Genomic DNA, 20,388 nt, shown 5'->3' with positions numbered 1-20,388 from the left:
TTCTTTTGGGCTTATAGGATTTGTTGTGTTCAGTTGTGTAATATCTATAATGCCCTTGAATTTAATATGTGCCCAATATTGAATGATACTCTATATTAGATCACTCCATGAATCTGTACATTATCAATAACCAAACACAAGTATGAACAATTCATCCGCAGATTCCAAACCATGGCTAAATCTGTACATTTCAGTGTTGGAATGATAACAAAAATTAGTGTTGGACAGTCATCAAAAAAATTCGATCAACAACATGGAGGCAGAGCTCGTGGCGAGCAGCAACAGATGGAGGCAGAGTGGGGCATGTCAGTGCGAGGCGGAGCAGGCTGTTCCGTCAGTGGTGATGCGGATGAAGAGCTCGCGCAAAGAGGATGCCGGAGAAGGACGCCCGGCGGAAGATCTCGACTTGGGGGAGAGTGCTCGGGCGGAGGAGAAGCCTATCACGGCGGCTGGCGGCGTCTGGCGGCGAGGCTGGTCATGGCGGCTGGAGGCAGGGATGGTCACAGCGGCTGGCGGTAGGGCTGGTCGCGGCGGGGCGTGTGGCGTTGGGGGTGGTCGGGGTGGGGTGGGGTGGCCGTCGGCTGGCGGCGGAAACCCTCACCCAGACGCCAGGGGACAGGGTGCCGCGGCGAGGGGCGGGAGAGGCAGGCGCGAGCCGCGGCGAGGGGCGGTTCAGCTGCGAACTTTGGGGACGACGGCGGCGGAGTGGTAGGCGGGGGTTGAGCAGCGGCGGCTGTGTTTAACCCTAGCGAGCAGAGGAGGGCATGGCTCGATGCGGGAATGCGGGGAGAAGTGTACGGTGATTTTTTTCTTTTTTTCTTTTCCACATTTTCAGTGGGAGACAGTTTGCTTAGGTGGAGTGACATTTTGCCGTAAAATATACTGATTTGGAGGGGTAGATTCACATACCGTTTCGCTTCCTTAGGTAGAAGCTCGGGAAACTGGAATTGCACTACGCGCTGGCTTCTCGGTGGAAATAAGCCCACCTTAAGCCGTACACTTCTTTTCAGTTTCAGCGGTTTGGCACCTAGAAGCTGCTCTATAAGCCCAAAAGAAGTGGCCCTAGCGAGGTTTGGTACCAATTATGCCTGCAGGGACTTTAGCTAAATTTGTCAATGGGATCCACGGTCGACCAAAACTGTGGTCGACAAGGTTAATTTGTCAAGAATTTTGAAGCAAATAGTGTTGATGGCAATCTCCCTTTTGTTTAGGGTACATTTTCCAATTATTTGGGTATATCCTGTGGTCTTTGACCTGATGTAAGCCTTTTTATGAAGGCTTTGACCAAACATGGCCTATGGCCTTATTGACCCAAGTCGTTTTTTTTCTAATTCATAATTGAGTAATTTTCATGTAAATTTTATGCGAACAATTCCAATACGATATTTCCGATTTAGTCCTCCAAATTCGGCTAGCATAACACGAAGGGCCTGATTCCCGACGCCGCACAAGGACGCTGCCCACCTCGGCCGTCTTCCTCGTTCCCCTCCCGCCGCTCCGCCTCTTCCCCGCCGCGCCGGCCCGCCTCTCCGGCGAAACGCGGCGAACCCCGCATAACGATCGGAGCCGCGTCTCTCTACGCTCCCTCCACCCTCCCCAGCGACGAGTAGACCGCGAGGCGGAGGTCACCGGAGGCATCGCCCGCCATGTTGCGCAGGTACGGGCACCGACCTAGGTATTCGCTACGCCGAATTAGGGTTTCGACGCCTAATGCCCGGCTCTCTCTGCTATTGCAGGAGCGTGCGAGATCTGTACTCGCTGCGGGCCCGCACGAGGATCCCTAGACCGATCTCCAGCGAGGTAAGCGTCCCCGCTCTATCCTGATGGTTTGATGTCCATTAGCCATGAGGGGGCTATCTCTGCTGGTTGCAATTGATCGAGCTGTTTGCTCTGGTAGGCGTTTGCTGTATTGAGACTTCAGAGTTCGGTTGCTCGTGAGAGCTTGCCCGGGACGGGTTAGAATAGGTGAATTTTATTGATTAGATTGCCTGTGCAAAGCTTGTGCGCCGATTTGTGATTACTTTGTGGATGCTAACTCATCTCGTCAGTTGTGTTTAGCGCCCCTCTGATTTGAAATGATATTTACTAAGCAAAGACTATCTTGAGCAAAATGCTGTGACATGTGAGCCAGCGTTCTTATTTAAGATAACAAATATGCGTAGCTGCATTGGCGAAAGCAATAGGAAAATGTGGGCAAAACTAAGAGAAGACTGTCGCGATTCGTGTATGGTTGTTCGTTGATATTTATACAGGCTTGATTTATTAGTGGAGTTCTTTTGTTCGAGCAAATTACACAAAATACTATTTGTTCAGTTGAGTAAATGTCTGGTCTGTCTGTCATGGAACTTTAAATCAGTTGCGAACATACATGTGTAGTAAACTGGTAATGCTGGTAGTTATAACAACATTTGGAACTTAGTAGGAGCCACATTTATCTTAATGTGGTGATAAAAGAATCCACTTACATAGGGATCACATGAATCATGTTATTTGCTGTCTTATTTTTCTAAATTGTGCATTTATTATTCATACAGAATACTGATTACTTGCAAACCCTTGATAAATGCTCTAGAAATATATGGGACTACACACTTTCTTCTTTTCATATTATGTAGTGTTACTTATTTGTTGGTAACATTATCAATGCAAGCAGAAACATCTACAGCGAGTTGGTTGATCTGGTGAATCGCTGTATTGTTCTTTTTTTTTCATGTGCTCACTAGTAGTTACATAAATGCAGACATTTTTCATGTGCAATGAATGCACACATTTTTGTAGTTAGGTTTGTAATGCCCCTCCTTTATTAGCTATGGAATTTTGCACAAGAATTAGGAAAAAATCTTGCATCCTTTTCCTGTCTATTGCTGGCGTAAACTACAATAATGTGACAGAATAACCTATTTATCAGGTCCAAAGTCCAACATTCCTTCAATCCAGAAGAAACTCATCAAAAGCATCTCAACAGAGTTCGGCACAGAATCCTGTCCCGAAACCTCAAGAAGAACCTCCTCAGTCTGGAAGCAAGGTTTCAAAGCTTCTGCTTGGAACTGTGGTGGTTGGTGCTGCTGCTGTGGCTGCTCATCAAGCTGGCTACATAGATCTTCAGTTTAAGGATAAAAAATTGCCTTCGACCATCAGGGATCCAAATTTCACAAAGATGTATGAAAATCTGAAGTCCCCTTTTGAACAAAAGGTTGATCAGAAACAGACCATGTCAGATCCAAACAATGGCATTGCTCAGGAAACACCTAAGGACCTTCCAACTAAAGAGGTCAATGCAGCAGAGAGTCCAGCTGCTGTTGAGCAGCCTACTCCCGCAGAAGAGAAAGAAACAGAAACTCTCACCCAAGTTCAAGATAAGCAAGAGTCTGATGCTAAATTGCCATCTCAAGATACTCTCTCTTTTCATGCAAAGCCAAATGTCGTTAATGATAAGGCAGCCAGTGAAGTTGCTCCAGGACAATCTGACAAGATAGACAGCACAGTTTCTCATTTGCAATCAAGCCCGTCAATGGCTGGTCCATCCCATGATTCGCACGCAGATACGGATGCACCAAAGGTTTGAGTTATTTTTGAACTTGTTATATGCCCTGCTTTATCATCATAGTTGCATGTTGATTGACATATCAGTATATTTTCTACTTTCTCATTACAAATTTGCACTTGGGGACAGATTCTACAGGCTTAACAAGGATTGTTGTGTTGCAATATTTATAGATCTATGCTTATTTGCTTAATGACTACATAGAATTATTTATAGAAATGGAAATCTGAATGAAATCCCCTAGTAATAAACCTAATTAGTTATGTACTTCCTCCGTTTTTTATATGTAAGGCCACCACATTTCGAGGTAGAATTTTGACTAATAATTTGACCAACCTAATATGAGTTATATGTCACCAAAAGTATATTATTGGATTCATATTTGAAAGATGTTTTGAACGATATGTTTTTGTTTATAGAACTTATTTTTTATCGATCAAATTGTTAGTCAAAGTTTTGGCTCGGAATACTTAGTGGCCTTATATATAAAAACGGAGGGAGTATTTTGATTATGGATCAATAAAGAGTATCGTTCGCCTAAAAAAAAACCTGTCGTATATTTATGTTTGCGACTACTGAATTTTTTATTCGACTGGAATTTGACCTGCAGAGCTCGGTGGTATTGGAATATTGGGTTTGAGTTATATCACTGTGAGTGCGAGTCGAGAACTAGCACATGGTTGTTGAAAATTGAAAATGTCTCTGTTTACATTGTCCTGTTTTTTTATAAGTTACTCTTACCCACCACTAGTTCCATGTTGCATGATCTGCCACTACCGTTTTTCTGTCTTATCTACTTTTGTAATTTTTATGATGTTGTTTCATAGTATGTAGGAATTGATGCTGGTAGAATCGTCTAATTGAATAAATTCTTATCTGTAGGATACATTCGCTGCTGGTGCAGGTGAACAGAAATCTCTTGCTGAGACATATTTACTACGGGAGGAACCTGGCATTACTAAAGATGTGGTATGTGCTCCCACCTTTGAAAAACTGGACTGAGCCAAATTGACGAAATATTTTCTATTGATAGAGAGGTCGTTGGAAATAAATTGATGGTACGCACTATTCATATTTTGGTGCTTACTTATGCGTTTATCCCTTTTCTCTTGTTGAACAGAGTGCTAAGGAGACTAGAAGTGATGGCGTTGTTGATGGTGTAAAAGCTTCTGATGATGGGAAAATTATGCTTGATGTTATAGAGGCTATTCATGCTGCTGAAAAAAAGCAGGCAGATGCAGATGCTTACAAGTATTCTGAAGAGAAAAGGAAGTTGAAGGTTTGTCATCCATTTGCATGTGATGTTTGTGCTTCGCTATGGTCATTGTTTTCTGCACATCATGGTTCAACTGTAGCACGGTTTTACAGTATTACTATTGAACTGTTTTAGTTGTCATGGTTTTAAAGTATTACTGTTGAACTGTTTTAGTTGTCATGGTCATCCCATCAGTTTGAAAACTGCTGCAGTACTGCTGTATTAGTTCAAGTTTTTATTGTTAATTAATATGTCAATATGCATTGAATCGTTTGATCTTATATTCTTCCCAGTGCAAAAATATAAGGTTATAATATGGGGGATCTTGTCCAACAATGTAAGGGCTTCTTTGATTCATAGGGTTTGTATAGGAATTGTGTAGGATTTGGATCCTATGGGGAAATTTCCTACACAAGTTGTTTGATTCATAGGAAGATATCCTATAGGAACTAATCCTATAGGAATCTTGTAGTGTAAATCCTATAGGAAAAAACATTAGGTCATACCTCATGAAAATTCCTTTGCTACAATCAAACACACATCTTCTTCCCATAGGATTCAATACCTCATGAAAAATTCCTTTGCTTAGATCAAACACGCATCATCTTCCCATAGGATTCAAATAGGCATGACATACCTAAGGCTGGCATGTGAATTTCATGACATTTTCCCCCTTTTGCCCCCTTTCGCCATAATTTATTTTCCCTCTTTATTCAAAATTTTAGCTGAAAACTTACATTATCTTATCTCTCTCTCTTGTTCCCAAGACATTAGTAGTTTAATATCATGGATAACATCTTTATTCCCCTCTAGCAATCTCTTGGTTTCATTGCATTCTTAATCCATGTGATCAACCAAAACATGCCTTATATTTCTGAATGGAAGAAGTAATAAGCACTTCACAGTATTCAATTTCTTGTTTTATGATTTGTGCTTTGTCAGGAGAAATACGAAACACAGCTGAAGGACACCAGGGCTCGGGAGCTTATGCGCATGGAGGAGGTAGCAATTCTGGATAAGGTGGGGGCATAGATGCTTTGTTCTGATTTTATTCTGTATTAGGCCTTCGTGTTTCTATGTGAGCCAATTTGCTAGACGTAAAATTGGTAGCATTATTAGTAAAATTCATGAAAATGTCAATATCTGGATAGTATTTTTCGTTTGATGTATTCAGGTGGCATTATTGTGACCAATCAGGTATTTGTACGCATATGGTTTGTGAAAGCTTTAAATGTTTCACCCCATATGGATATGACAACGACATACATGTAGAGATTGAAGTTCAATGATATTTCTCAAATGTTAGTGAAATATGGATCAAATAAAATCAAAACAGCGGATTTATGTTTGCACCATGTGCATGTTTTTCTTTATTCTTGTCAATATATATTACTCCCTCAGATCCATAATAAGTGTCGGGGATTTAGTACTAAGGTAGTACAACTTTTGTACTCAGTTTCCGACACTTGTTATGGATCAAAGGGAATATTATACTAGATTTCTTGTTTGTGTTTTAATATCAGAAGCATTCTTTATTTTTGTGGCGTTTTAAATTTCATGATATTACTTCAGGAACTGAAGAAAGAGAAAGACAAGGCTGCTGCGGCGATTAAAGAACTTAAGGAAAAATCTGAAAAAAAACTGGTGGAGGAGCTGCAACAGAAGGTCTGTCAAATTTCCTTACATGCACCATAAATTTTCTAGTCCTTGCATTTGTTCATTATGTAACTGTACTGTTGCTGACTTAATAGGATGAGGAAGCAAGTCAAGAAGTTGAGAAGGTGAAGGAGTTGGCAAAAGCTGAACTGGCTGCAGCTCTCGCAAAAGAGAAAGCATCCCAGATCGAACAGATTGCTGAAGCAAATCTCAATGTATGAACCTGTACCATCTCTTTGTAGTGTAGGCAATGTTGGAAACGTTTTTTAGAGGTTGGCATGCTGCGACCCCAGTACCCTAGCCCACCTTAGAGATATGCCGGTTAGCAATTAGTTGGTGGTATGCATAGTTGCATGATTATCTACAGTAGGGCATGCAAGGGAAGGGACTTCTTCTTTCCTTAAGTTTGTAACTAGGTGAACACTGTTTTATCTTCCAAGTATGGCTGTTAGACCAAGAATTTGTTCAGCCTGTACAACTTCAGCTTTCTTGATTCGTTCTTTGGCTTGTTTTTCAGATAGATGCTTTGTGCATGGCATTCTATGCACGGTCCGAAGAAGCTCGTCAGAGTCATTCAGTTCATAAGCTTGCTCTAGTAAGTTTTTCACTTTGTTACCATCACGTGCCTGCTTCTAACTACTGAAAGCTTAAATATTTCTTTCTCGCCCTCTGCTTTCAGTCTTTCTAGTGGCATAATTCTAAATTCTCTGCAGGGCACTCTTGCTCTAGAAGAAGCTCTATCCAGTGGCTCACCAATCCGGACAGAGGTGGATATTTTGCGTAAATCTCTTGAAGGCATTGACAAAGATTCACTCTTAGAATTGGCTCTTTCATCGCTCCCAGAAGATGTTCTCGAGTATGGATCAGATACCCGAATGGAGTTAAAACAAAAGGTAAGTTCTTGTGTGATGTACTGCTGTTTAACATCAACATTTTTAGTGTCCAAACTCAGGTGATACTAATGCTTTCCTGATTGGTGTATCATTTCGGATAGAAGAGATTATCATGTGCTTGCAGATGTTAATTACACATTTTATTTCTAGTAGACAATGTCTTTTCAGACTTATATCCTGCAATGCGCACCTTTAACATCCCATGCTTTAACTGATATTTTCTAGTTACATACTTACGTCTAAAATAAATTTATTTCTAATAGACAATGTCTTTTCAGATGTACACCCTGCAATGCACACCTTTGACATCCATATCTTTTAAAACCAATATTTTTCTAGTCACATGTAAAATAAATATGATGATATGCAAGTAAATTTGATGACAAAAGTATCCATTCCCCTATGAGACTCTAAATAGTAGTTCAAAGTTATATTTTCCCCATGTAATGTATTTAACTTACGTATACCTATACTTATTAATCATGCAATGACGACAACCAGTTTTCATGAATGCTTATTGATCTAACTAGTTTGGCTACCCTTACCATCATTTCTTGTTGCAGTTCAATTCCTTGAAGGAAACAATCAGACATTTCAGCCTTATACCATCAGGTGGCGGTGGCATCCTGACACATGCTGTTGCTCATGTCGCTTCTACCATCAAGGTGTGTTAATACAACTTCCTACTGCTGAATAAGAAATTCTATATTGAGGTACCTGAAATTTTGTGTCTGAATCTTCTGATCAAGCACTATCTAGTGCTAATAATTCAATAGCAGAATCTTCTGATCAAGAACTTGACATTAGATACTGCTATTGAATTATTCCTCAAAAAAAAAAAAAAATCAATAGCAGTATCTAATGTCAAGTTCAGGCATAGAGCCACCACACTTTTGACTTGTGGTAGTTCTACTTGACCCCTGGGGTCTCCACCAGGCTTGGATAGAGCAGTTATCCTTTGGATCTTTCTTGCATGACTACAATCAGATTGTCCTTGTTTGTTTCTCAATGACACCAGTACAATTGTACTTGTGATCATCCATTAGTAAATTCGCTTATCCTTAATAAAATATACCTGCACTGGTGAGATATCCTTCAGTTATCAAACTAAGGCTTTTAAATATGGTGCAACTGGTTTTCAGATCAAAGAGGATCAATCTGGAGATGGTATCGAGTCCCTTATAAGCAGAGTGGAGAACTTGATTGTAGCTGGAGACTTGAGTGCAGCGGCGGATGCTCTGACAGGAGGGCTGCAAGGGACTGAAGCAGAGGAAATTGCTTCCGAGTGGGTGAACCAAGCAAAGAAACGTGCAATAGCAGAGCAGACCCTTGCGCTGCTTCACTCGTATGCCTCTTCGATTACATTTTCGTGATCTTGATCACCATTTCCTCTTTTTTCGGAGAGATTTACATGCCAGTTGCAGACGTACAATACCCTGCGTGTTCCATGTTGCAAAAGCATGATCCTAGTCCCCCTGTAAACAGAGAGAATAAGTTTTGCGGTATAGCTACTTGATACCTTGCTATTGTAGTCACCAGAGAAAAGGCTACGTTTGGATATCTCAACATTTTTGCTGAAGATGAAATCTTCATCCTGCAACACCAATACCATGTGGCGTGTGTTTACAGTGTGCTGAATCTGCTGACATTTGTCGTTGTTTAATTGGCGGTGCATTTGCTCAGCCTTTTATTTCTTTCGGAAACTGCATTTGCTCAAGTTGGAACTTTGTAATACAACAGTGTACTTGGGAGAGCGATATGCATTAAGCAGCTAACGTCCTGATTCCAGAGTAATGTATGTTCGGATTCAGCATATTATATAGTATCTGCTTCCATCCAAAACACTAAAACAGTAAACTAGAGGAAGTTCAACTGTTAAAGAAAAGAAGAATATGCATGCTCTAAAATTCTTATTTCTGCCCAAAAAAATCGAACCAATTACTACCTATATCTACTACTACAATTTGAAAACAACATGCGATCGAACTACATAAAAGTATCTTACAAAATCAACACCCCAAATCCAAGAACCTGCTGCGTTTCTCGGCGCCGGAGCTCGGCAGCCGCGGCTGCTGCTGCGACGGCCTGCCGCCGCCGCCGATCCCGAGCTTCCTGAACAGCCTGCCCAGCGCGCCCTTGGGCTTCCCGAGCCGGTGCATCTCCTGCCGCATGCCGGAGCACTCGTCCTCCAGCTCGACCACCCTCTGCCTGATTTCCTCCACGCTCATCGCCGACTCCTGCTGATCGCTGTTACCGGGCGTGTACACCAGGACCTCGTCGTCATCGTAGTTATTGTCTTCCGACGCCGCAGTGAAGTCGAGCTCGTCGCAGCTCTTCTGGCGGGAGCTTGGGGAGCCCTGGTCGACGACGGCATTGTTGTCGGCGACGAAGAACCAGCGGGCCATCGTGGTGCGCAGCCGCAGCTGCTCGAAGAAGAGCACCTGCACCACCACCCGCAGCGGCAGCCGCTCGTTCTGCGCCGCGTGCGTGCACGCCTCCAGCGACAGCTTCTGGCAGTTCATCAGCCGGCACAGCTGCTCCTTCTCCGACTCCGTCAGCCACGGGTGCGCCTGCCATGCACGCACAAACGCATCAAATGCAAGCTCAAGAACATACATCCATGGCCGGCCACAGTGATTTTATTACCTTGAGGAAGATGTCGATGGCGCGGTAGAGGCCGTCGTCGAGGGAGCGGGCGTAGTCCGGGACGAGCGCGGCGATCTGCTGGAACTTGGTGGACTTGAGGCTGGCGTCCGTGCCGACCTCGGCGAGGTACCCGTCGACGAGCCTGGCCACGGTGCTGGCAGGCATGAGCTCGCCGGAAGGGACCTCGTCCGCCGTGATCTCCGGCGAGCGGCCGTCGGCGCCGTACGCCGTCGTGTTCGACAGCAGGAACTGCTCCAGCATCCGCAGCACGCAGTCCACGTCGTAGAGCGTCTCCGAGGAGTACCCGGTGTTGGGGATCAGGAGGTCCTCCAGCGTCGCCTCCTCCAGCTGCTCGCCGGCGCGCGCCTCCAGCACGTCCCGGCACGCCGGGCCAGCGTGCAGGACCGTCGCCGTGCGGAGCATGCCGAGCAGGAACCTCGTCGCGGTTACGCCCTTCTCGGCGGGGAGCAGCGCCACGATCTCCTCCAGGAGTACCCGCTGCTCGCCGACGACGTCGTCCGAGGGCGCGGCCGCCGTGTCCGACGCGTCGCCGCTGACTGCGTCGCGCCGGTTCAGCCCGGAAAGGTGCCGCCTGGCGTAGTGCGTGAGCGAGCCGGCGATGCCCTCGGGGCTCATGCCCCTGGACCGCATCTCCGAGATGAGCCGCTTGTACACCGGCAGCCGCAGCGACGACGCCTGCCTGTACCACCACCCGGCGCCCGGCGACCGGGGCTTCCCGGAGGTGCTGATCCCGTTCCACATCACCGGCGGCGCCGCGGCCCCGTCGACGCTACTCCTCGCGGTGTAGTTCTCGACCATGGGCCAGCCGAAGAGGGTCGGGTCAGTGCACGCCTTGCTCGCCAGCGACTCGATGCACCGGGGCACGAGGAGGAGGTCCTCGGCGAGCGGGAGCACCTCGCCGTCGGCGCCGTCGCAGGCCTGCAGCGCGCGTACCGTGGCGTCCCAGCTGCTCAGCACGTCGCGGTGGAAGTAGGACTCCGCGTGGTCGACGAGGTTTCCCTCGCCGGCCATGCCGAGGTGCTCGGCGGCGCAGCGCAGAGGGACGACGTTGGCGGCGTTGAGCTCGAACCGGACGTCATAGCAGAACTTGGCCGCGAGCTCGAAGGCGATCGGGCCGCCCGGGAGGTCGTCGAGGTGCAAGGTGCACGGCTTGCCGTCGTCGGAGGTTGTGGTGGCGGTGGAGGAGGACTCGGTGATGAGCTTCTGCAGCGTGCTGCTGCGGTTGATCAGCGGGAACTGGATGAAAAATTCAGAGAAAATTCACAGTGTTGTCAGTAAAGATGAAAATGTGCCGCGCGGTGAATAACTACAAGTCAGTGGAGGAGCCAGTATAAGTTACGAGTAGGATGCAGTCAAAATTAATCATATTGATAATCATGTCACGTGGCAAGTGGCAACTGAATTCTAAATTTTGAGGATGATGTAACCCTTCAACACTAGGAAGAATCAACGAACAGAGTTTTGTTTGGAGGAACGACAGAGATTAACACATGGAGATAGATGTTGCAAATGTAATGTTACCTTGTGGAGATTGAAAGACACTTCTCCTACCTCGACGACCACATCGCTTGCAAGCTCAGTCAAGCAAATCCTGCAGATGGGCAAGACGTTATGATTTGTAAAACAAGAACAAACATAATCTATAAGAAGGGGTATGCATTCGCTTCACTTCTGAATTTGTAAGTGTCTCATGACAAATGGCCTAACTCTTTCTCTACAATCTTGCACATTTTGCGACAGGTGTCATTCAGAGTTTCTTTTGGGGGATGAGATCTTAATGCGAACGGACAAATTTCACCAAGTGCTGTAGCGAAAGTTTTTGAAAACAAGAAAAAAATGCAGTAGTGATGGTACGACGAAGACGTAATTCAGAGGAAGTCGATGGCTACATCGATCACATCCAACATGGGATTAGGGGAAACCAAGGAGGCGGTGTGATGAGAGAATGAATGTACCAGGAATTAGGGTCTCGGTACTGGAAGCAGTCTGGCGATTTGGATCCGAGCACCCTCGTCGTCGCCGCCATCAATCAGTCACATATACGATCCGGACGGGGGACGCGACGGATCGATGGACGGAACGCCGCGACGGGATCGGAGAAGCCAGAAAACCGAAGAAACGAACGAACACCATGCATGTGCGGCAGGGCCGTCGAGGTCGCTCCAGCTCTCCCCAACCTGGTCAGCGAGCGCTCCACGTACCCGCCGACAGGTGGGTCCGCAGTCGCGCCAGATAAACGGCTCCGCCTACCTCCACGCAAATACAAATCCAAATCCAAAGCGTGAAATATTTTAATACTCCGTATTTTTTGCGAATATTAATTCTCTGTATCAAACTGATACAAATAGAGAGCCTCTGCACCTTGAGCAACACAATATGAAGATCTAGTCTAGACATTTTTTTTCGAGAGTACGTCAAGGGTGTACCATATCTTTATAGAAGGAAGAGATTTGAGTACAAGAACGACACCACTCGCTACAAGCAACGAGCGTGACCCCACATAACACCGGCTACAGACCAAACAACCACAACACAAAGCACCTGTCCTAAGCAAGTAGCCAAGCCACGTCTCGACCGACGCCAGACACCTCCGTGGAGGAGCCACTTCAAGAAGGCCTTCCTTGTTCGACGCACCATCCGAAGTAGATCAATGGCGGGACTGGTCGAACCCAAGAAGTTGTCCTCCAGAAACATGCCAGCAGTGGCGTGCATAGCGCCCTGAAGATCTGCCGTGGACCGCAGCGCTACCGGATTGAAACCGCAAGGGGACCCCTGCACCGTGTCATCAAGCACGAAGCTCCCAACAGAGTCACGACGTCGCCGACGCCGCCATCGTGCCGATCCGCACCGGATCGAGGCTTTCGCCCAAAGACAACCAAACTCCAACCGAGTAGGGAGATGTCGACACTCCACGGCGACGCCTCCATGGAGGGGAACGACACCCACGGGCGCCGTCGCCACCGGCCCGACCTAAGCCGGGCATGACTTTCGTCCGAGTCCTCGACCATCTCCGAAACCCCAGAGCATGGGCAGAGCTCCCTTGAGCCTCGCACCGCTGCCGCCACAACGACTCATCGATGGTGTCGCAAAAAACTGCAGACCACACACCACGCAAAGCTGAGGATCTGGTTAACCTCCCTCTCCCCCTCCAGCCCGGCCAGGCACCGCATCCACCACTCTCCCCTCCAGCCGGAGCCAACGCTGCACGCGGCGGACCTCGCCAACTCCAGGCGCCCACCCACGTCCAGCATGCCCCGGCCCAGCGGCCCAGTCGGGCCCAGGTGAAAGGATCGTATGTCGCACCTAGAGGGGGGATGAATAGGTGCTAACCAATTTTTAGTTCTTTTTCAATTTAGGCTTGACACAAAGGTAAATTCTCTAGATATGCAACTAAGTGAATTTACCTATATGACAAGGTTATCAACTAAGCAAGATATAGCTATGCAATATATAGGAGATAGAATGGGGTAGAGGTAACCGAGAGTGGAGCACGCGATGACACGGAGATGATTCCCGTAGTTCCCTTCCTTTGCAAGAAGGTACGTCTACGTTTGGAGGAGTGTGGTTGCTACGCAAGCCAAACCAACAGCCACGAAGGCTTCACTCAGATCTCCTGTGAGCAACGCCACGAAGGCCTAGCCCACTTCCACTAAGGGATTTCCTCGAGGCGGAAACCGGGCCTTTACAATGTTCTTGGGGCACACATCCACAACCGAATTGGAGGCTCCCAAATCTGTAACAATACAACAATCAACAACAACACATCAACACAAATCAACTAGGGAACCAAATAGGAACACTAGCATGAGATCCCTCAAACAAATGAGGGGGAAATGAAAATCGCTTCGGTGAGGATGTAGATCGGTGGCTTCTCCTTCGAATCTCCAAAGATCAAGAGCTTTGGTTGGGGGAGGAAGGAGATCTTGCAAATCTTGTGTTTCTTGAGGTGGCTCTAATGGAGGTGAAGCTTGGCAGATTTCTTGTGCAATGATTGAGCAAAGGGGGAAGGAAGAAGAAGAGGGGTATAAATACCCCTCTCCAAAATCCAGCCGTTGAGCCTTCCGGGGGGCCGGATAATCCGGCCTAAGTTAGGGCCAGATAATCCGCCCCCCCGGATAATCCGGCCTCCTGGTACAAAACCAGGACAATGTCCGGGCAATTGTCCGGCCCCTATACTGAGCTGCTTTTCGTCAAGTCCTTAGCCGAAATTCTGGGGGCCGGATATTCTTGAAATGTCCGGCCCGGATAATCCGGCCCTGGGACAAAACCGGGAAATATCCGGGCAATTGTCCGGCCCCTATACTGAGCAGCTTTTCCCCAAGTCCTTAGCCGAATTTCTGGGGGCCGGATATTTTGGAAATATCCGGCCCGGATTATCCGGCCTGATGAACATTTTTGCAAATGCTTTTTGACAGCACTGACCACATCCAACACACATACAAATGTATCTATGTAATCCCTGTACCACTTAAACAACCATTAGTGTATCACATACATTGACATCAAACACTCAAAACATAATATGAGAGATGTTCTTTCAATCTCCCCCTTTTTGGTGTTTGGTGACAATATACGGATTTGCAAGAGAATAACTATAGAGGCAAGCATGATGGCAAAAACATAGAGGCACTCCCCCTACATGTGTGCATATAAGTAATTTGCATTTGAATACAAATACACAACACATAGGATTGAGGTGCCTCAACACTAGAGGTATCCATCATGAGCTCTAACAAGAGACATATACATATATGAAGTTGAGATAGGATGCTAGAAGTCATACCCATGTGTAGATATATGATACGGAGATATAGCATCACACATGATATAATAGTCTTGATCTCAACATATAGAAATCCGAAAACCATAACAATGTCTCACACCACATAGCACATAGTTTTAAACGGAACACAACCAAAGCAAATAGTTCAAATAAGAGGGAACACAAGCAATAAAGGAATGATAAACGCATATGCTTGTGCCCAAACCATGCAAATCCCCGAGAGAGTTCCTAATAGAACGCTTCTCCCCCTTTGGCATCGAGACGCCAAAAAGGGGACAAGCGCGATGCTACTCGCCCCATGGGGATCACTCGGAGGCATCATCATCATCGGACTCTTGCGCCTCTTCTTCTTCTTCTTCTTCTTCTTCTTCATCAGTGTCAGGTGCATCCGGAGAGCGGCGAGTGAGACTGGATCTTTGAATGCAACTATCAAGATCACTCCACGGAACCTGTGCAGAATGCCACCCACTGTAACCTGGGTGAGCTGGAGGCTGAGGAGGGGGTCCTTGCTCACCACTGAGCTTGTGCAGAATAACCGCCTGAGTATGTTTAATCTCAGCCCGCTCCCGGCTGGCCGCAAAGTTCTCCTTATGGATCTCAATGTTCATGCAAAGGATGTAACGCTGAAACCAACTGAGCCTGTTCACTTGTTTCTTCATAGCAGGGAGGTCAGGATGGCGAGCAGGAGCAAATCCACTAGAACGAGCATCACCCATGAAGGAGTCAGGTGGAGGTACAACAGAAGAGACAGGCTTAAGCTTGTAGGCCTTCTTGATAGAGTGCTTCATCAAAGGGTACCCGCTCAAGTCTTCACCACTCACGCCCGCAGTGTTGTTGATGAGGAGCTGGATGTAGGGCGCATAAGGTATAGTGGTGCGGGAGACCATGGCATCATGAATCTCATGGAAGATGTAGTCCATGATATCAATAGTGTAGTTACGTTCCTCATTCTCATCACGAGCACACCGAAAGCTGAGGTACATGAGATCCACAAGAGTTCCCCGGATAGCATCATTGTTACCACCACTAGGAGCGATGGTGGACCGAAAGAACCTGAGTAACTGACTATAAATGCTAAGCAGCCCCTTGGTCTCTCCCACTTTTCAAGCAGATGTATAGAGATCAAACAGTGCATTCTTATCTGCCTTCTGAGGTCCATGGAGACGACGGCCTCCTTCTGCAGGAACTCCAAGAATAGCAGCAAAACGGCGCAAGGTGGCAGTACAGTGAGTGGAGCCAGACATCCATTCCATAGTACGCTCATCATCTTTCTGGATGGCCAATGTAGCAAAGAACTGCTTCACCAACTCTGGACTATAGTCACATTGAATCTTCATCAAATCCTTCAAGCCCATCCTACCAGCCACCCAGATGGCATCCGCAAAGTGATTGTTGACTGCCAGAACGTCCACATCGATAGCTTGCATGGGACGTACTTTCTTCATGGGCTCATAGATATCCTTATAGATGAACTCCTGTTCCATGCACCAGTATTTTCTGCCCTCTGTCTCTTCATCCCTTGGGAGGTCTTCATACCAGTTCTTCATGCGGATAGCAGAATAAGAAATAGGGTCCATGGTCTTGTAGTTTTCCCTTGATGCCTTGTTCTTGTGCCTAGATGAGGTTGACTTGCGAGGAGCGTTGGACACGAACTCCTCACTTGACCGATCAGCCCTTGGGCGTCTCCGAGAAGTACCCCGAGAAGTACGACCTGTGAATAGCAAAGATGGATAGCAAAGAGAAGATAATGCTCATAAGTCATGTATGATACAGTAATGCACTCTAGAAACATACTATAAGCTGGTACAAGTCTAAAACAAGATAGATTGTATCAAAACTGCAGTGGCGATGAAGCTCCAGGCCGGATAATCCGGTGCCCCAAGGGGGCGGATAATCCGGCCAGACCGGATAATCCGGTCCTCGCGGGGGCCGGATAATCCGGCCCTGCGAATCTAGCAGATTTTGCAATCAACAACTTGTCTTGGAACAGATCGGCCTTATAGCATGCAAGAGGAGTACACTACAAGCAATTTGGAACAACTAGACACCAAATCCACCAAGAAAATAGCACATACAAATCACAACACCTAGGGTTAGGGATTGTGAGTCATACCCGCATCCATTGCGAAAGCCGCTTGGAGGAGAAGGTAGCTTGGAGGGAGGAGCACCCGATCCACCCAAAAACTCCGGGAGGGAGTGGACGGGGCGACTCCGGCGAGGAGGAGAAGCTCCGGCGACCTTGAGAGGAGAGAGAGGAGAGAGAGGCGCGTGGGGGGTGGTATGAACCGTTTCCCCCCCGCGGCCTCGTCCTCAATCCTTTCAAGATCTGCCCAGGCCGGATAATCCGGCCCTAGTTTAGGGCGGATAATCCGGCCGGGCCAGATTTTCCGGGTCGCCTGGGGGGCGGATTATCCGGTGTTCTGGAAAATTCCAGAACATCGTCAATCCCGCCTATCTTTAGTTGGTTATTTGCGAACCCATATGTGGTGCAATAAACTATCACCTCACATATAAGATGCATATTTACCAATAAGATGAGGCAACCTAGATCATCCGAGCGAGAAACCTCAAACTCCAAGTTTTTTACCAAACATGACAAATGAGCAAGATGGAAATGGCTTATAGATGAGTGTAGGCTTAGGTTTAGAAGACTCAAACTGTTAATGGTACATGATCACTCAAGTTTGCAAGATATGAGCAAATAAGGCCAAACTAGAGTGATTTCCCATAAGAACAAGGAGTTGTCAAATAAAAGGCGATAAGATCCAAATAACTCCAACTCTTCACAAAGAAGAGTGTGGTGGCCTAGGCCACCATATATGAGTGTTGTGGCATGGCACCGCGAAGATATATCTTGGGTCCAAGCCACTACTCATCATTGACGCTCACATATCAACATATGATATTAAGAGAATGATTTCTTAATGTTGGCATTATGGGGGGAGGGATAGCTCAATAATTTAAACCGCACTCCCCCTATTTTCATGCCCACATCTAAACCAAATAAAGTTTTTGAGACAAAGGTGTGTTTGAAAGATGGTCAAGCTATACTCCTTGAATCAATGATATTTAACTCATTCCTCAAATAAGTGAACCTTGCTTCATCAAGAGGCTTCGTGAATATATCGGCAACTTGTTCAAAAAAAAGAATATATCGGCAAGTTGATCTTTGGTTGGAACATAGACAAGCTCAATATCACCACGGGCAACATGATCCCTAATGAAATGATTCCGGATCTCAATATGCTTCGTTCTTGAATGTTGCACCGGATTATAGGCAATCTTGATGGCACTTTCATTGTCACACAATAGAGGCACTTTGTCACAAATGACACCGTATTCCTTTAAAGTTTGCCTCATCCATAACAATTGAGTGCATCCACTTGCGGCGGCAACATATTCGGCTTCGGCGGTGGAGAGAGATATACAATTTTGCTTCTTAGAAGACCAACACACCAAGGACCTACCAAGGAATTGGCACGCCCCGGAAGTTGATTTCCTATCATCCTTGTCACCCGCCCAATCCGCATCGGTATATCCATTGAGAATAAAACTTGAGCCTTTGGGGTACCAAATACCATATCTTGGGGTATCAACCAAATATCGAAAGATTCTTTTGAGAGCCATCATGTGGCTCTCCTTAGGAGAAGCTTGATACCTTGCACACACACCAACACTCAACACTATGTCCGGTCTAGATGCACAAAGGTAAAGCAAGGATCCAATCATGGAGCGATATACCTTTTGATCCACCTCTTTACCATTGGAATCTAGTGCAAGATGACATTTGGTAACCATAGGAGTGGCCACACCTTTCATCTCGGTCATCTTGAACCTCTTGAGCATGTCTTGGAGATATTTTGCTTGGTTGATGAAGGTTCCTTCCCTCAATTGCTTGATCTCAAAGCCAAGGAAGAACTTCATCTCTCCCATCATAGACATCTCAAACCTATCGGTCATAAGCTTTGAGAATTCATCATTGAAAGCTTTGTTAGTAGAGCCAAATATAATATCATCAACATATAATTGGCAAACGAAAAGCTCCCCATTGACCCTCTTAGTAAAAAGAGTGGGGTCGATTAGCCCAACATCAAACCCACGGTCTACCAACAATTCCTTAAGGTGCTCGTACCAAGCTCTAGGAGCTTGTTTGAGACCATAAAGTGCTTTATCAAGCTTGTAGACATGGTTAGGAAAGTTGAGATCCTCGAACCCCGGGGGTTGCTTAACATAAACCTCTTCATGCAAAGGACCATTAAGAAATGCACTTTTCACATCCATTTGTTGTAACTTAAAGTTATGATGCGATGCATAAGCAAGAAGGATACGGATGGACTCAAGGCGAGCCACGGGAGCATAGGTCTCTCCAAAGTCAATTCCTTCAACTTGAGAGAAACCTTGAGCCACCAATCTTGCCTTGTTCCTCATAATATTTCCAAACTCATCTTGCTTGTTCTTGAATATCCATTTAGTGCCTATAACATTGCGGCACTCCTTTGGCTTCTTTACTAAGGTCCACACTTTGTTGCGCTTGAAGTTGTTGAGTTCCTCGTGCATAGCTTCCACCCAATCCGAATCTTCAAGGGCTTCAAACACTTTCTTGGGTTCCACTACGGAGATATAGGCATGATGATTGCTAAAGTTAGCCAATTGCCTTCTTGTGGAGACTTTTGCTCGAACATCACCAAGGATCTTGTCATGTGTGTGTCCACGAATTTCAAGGGTCCTATCTCTTCTTGCTAAACGACGGGCCTCGATCTCCTCCTTGGTTCTTCTTGGCCTTGGAGGTGTCACTTGATCAACTTGATCATTTGGGTCCCCGTCTTGACCTTCAACTTGAGCTTCCTCAATTTCTTGAGGTTGCTCATCCTCATGTGCTTGATCTTGGACAATATTTGGTGAAGCGCAAATATCAAATGGATACTCATCGGAGCCATCATGAATTCTTGGTTGATCTTGCCCTTGATCTTGTTCATGAGAGGGAGGGTTTTCTTCTTGTTCTTGGGTTGGTGCATCATTAGCTTCAAGAGATGGGGTTTGTTGATGTTGAGAGGATGAGGGCTCCACCGTGGTAGAGCATAGTTCTTCCCGAGACGCCACACCGTGTCCCTCAATGGGGCGGAAAAATCCCACACCCATTCTTACTATGGCATCTTGAGGTATTTCATCACCTGCACATACATCAACTTGCCCCACTTGGGAGCCATCATTTTCTTCGAACCTCACACTACAAGATTCGATGATAATCCCGGAGGCTATATCATAGACTCTATAAGTGTGAGATTCGGCACCGTAACCAACAAATATACCCTCCAAAGCTTTAGGAGCGAATTTAGACAAACGAACTCCTTTGATTTTGTAGAAACACTTACAACCGAACACCTTGAAGTATGAGATATTGGGCTTGTTGCCGGTGAGTATTTCATATGGAGTCTTGTTCAATCCCTTGCGGAGATAGAGCCGGTTAGAAGAGTGGCAAGCGGTGGAGATGGCTTCCGCCCAAAAGTTATAGCGGGATTTATACTCCGCCATCATAGATCTTGCCATATCCATAAGAGTCCGGTTCTTCCTCTCCGCAACACCATTTTGT

General features: G+C 46.2%; 2 protein-coding genes across 2 annotated transcripts; one reads left to right on the top strand and one right to left on the bottom strand.

Annotated features, from left to right (window-relative positions):
* Positions 1–1,430: 1,430 nt before the first annotated feature.
* Positions 1,431–9,011, top strand: LOC127336990 (MICOS complex subunit MIC60, mitochondrial). The gene is made up of 12 exons (XM_051363851.2): positions 1,431–1,657; positions 1,737–1,800; positions 2,909–3,559; positions 4,427–4,513; positions 4,665–4,823; positions 5,742–5,819; positions 6,372–6,464; positions 6,551–6,670; positions 6,973–7,050; positions 7,169–7,348; positions 7,912–8,013; positions 8,491–9,011. Exons 1-12 carry the CDS (start codon positions 1,647–1,649, stop codon positions 8,719–8,721), a joined length of 1,854 nt encoding a protein of 617 aa, XP_051219811.1. The 5' UTR covers positions 1,431–1,646; the 3' UTR covers positions 8,722–9,011.
* A 142-nt stretch (positions 9,012–9,153) lies between these two features.
* On the bottom strand, positions 9,154–12,206 carry LOC127336989 (BTB/POZ domain-containing protein At5g03250-like). The gene is made up of 4 exons (XM_051363850.2): positions 11,971–12,206; positions 11,537–11,606; positions 9,995–11,251; positions 9,154–9,918 (listed from the first exon to the last, which is right to left on the bottom strand). Exons 1-4 carry the CDS (start codon positions 12,039–12,041, stop codon positions 9,358–9,360), a joined length of 1,959 nt encoding a protein of 652 aa, XP_051219810.1. The 5' UTR covers positions 12,042–12,206; the 3' UTR covers positions 9,154–9,357.
* Positions 12,207–20,388: the final 8,182 nt, after the last annotated feature.

This window comes from Lolium perenne, chromosome 2 (genome assembly GCF_019359855.2).
Source record: "Lolium perenne isolate Kyuss_39 chromosome 2, Kyuss_2.0, whole genome shotgun sequence".
In the NCBI taxonomy this organism is placed as follows: Eukaryota; Viridiplantae; Streptophyta; class Magnoliopsida; order Poales; family Poaceae; genus Lolium; species Lolium perenne.
Note: the sequence above shows the minus strand (reverse complement) of the source record. Positions and strands in the feature narration are given on the sequence as shown.

Bases quoted from the DNA above. Each gene is read 5' to 3' on its own strand.
- LOC127336990 (XM_051363851.2), top strand. The intron at 1,801-2,908 runs GTAAGCGTCCCC...CCTATTTATCAG, and splicing joins CTAGACCGATCTCCAGCGAG to GTCCAAAGTCCAACATTCCT. The intron at 8,014-8,490 runs GTGTGTTAATAC...ACTGGTTTTCAG, and splicing joins ATGTCGCTTCTACCATCAAG to ATCAAAGAGGATCAATCTGG.
- LOC127336989 (XM_051363850.2), bottom strand. From the start codon at position 12,041: ATGGCGGCGACGACGAGGGTGCTCGGATCCAAATCGCCAGACTGCTTC. The intron at 11,252-11,536 runs GTAACATTACAT...TTTTTCATCCAG, and splicing joins TGTCTTTCAATCTCCACAAG to TTCCCGCTGATCAACCGCAG. The intron at 9,919-9,994 runs GTAATAAAATCA...CGTGCATGGCAG, and splicing joins CCATCGACATCTTCCTCAAG to GCGCACCCGTGGCTGACGGA.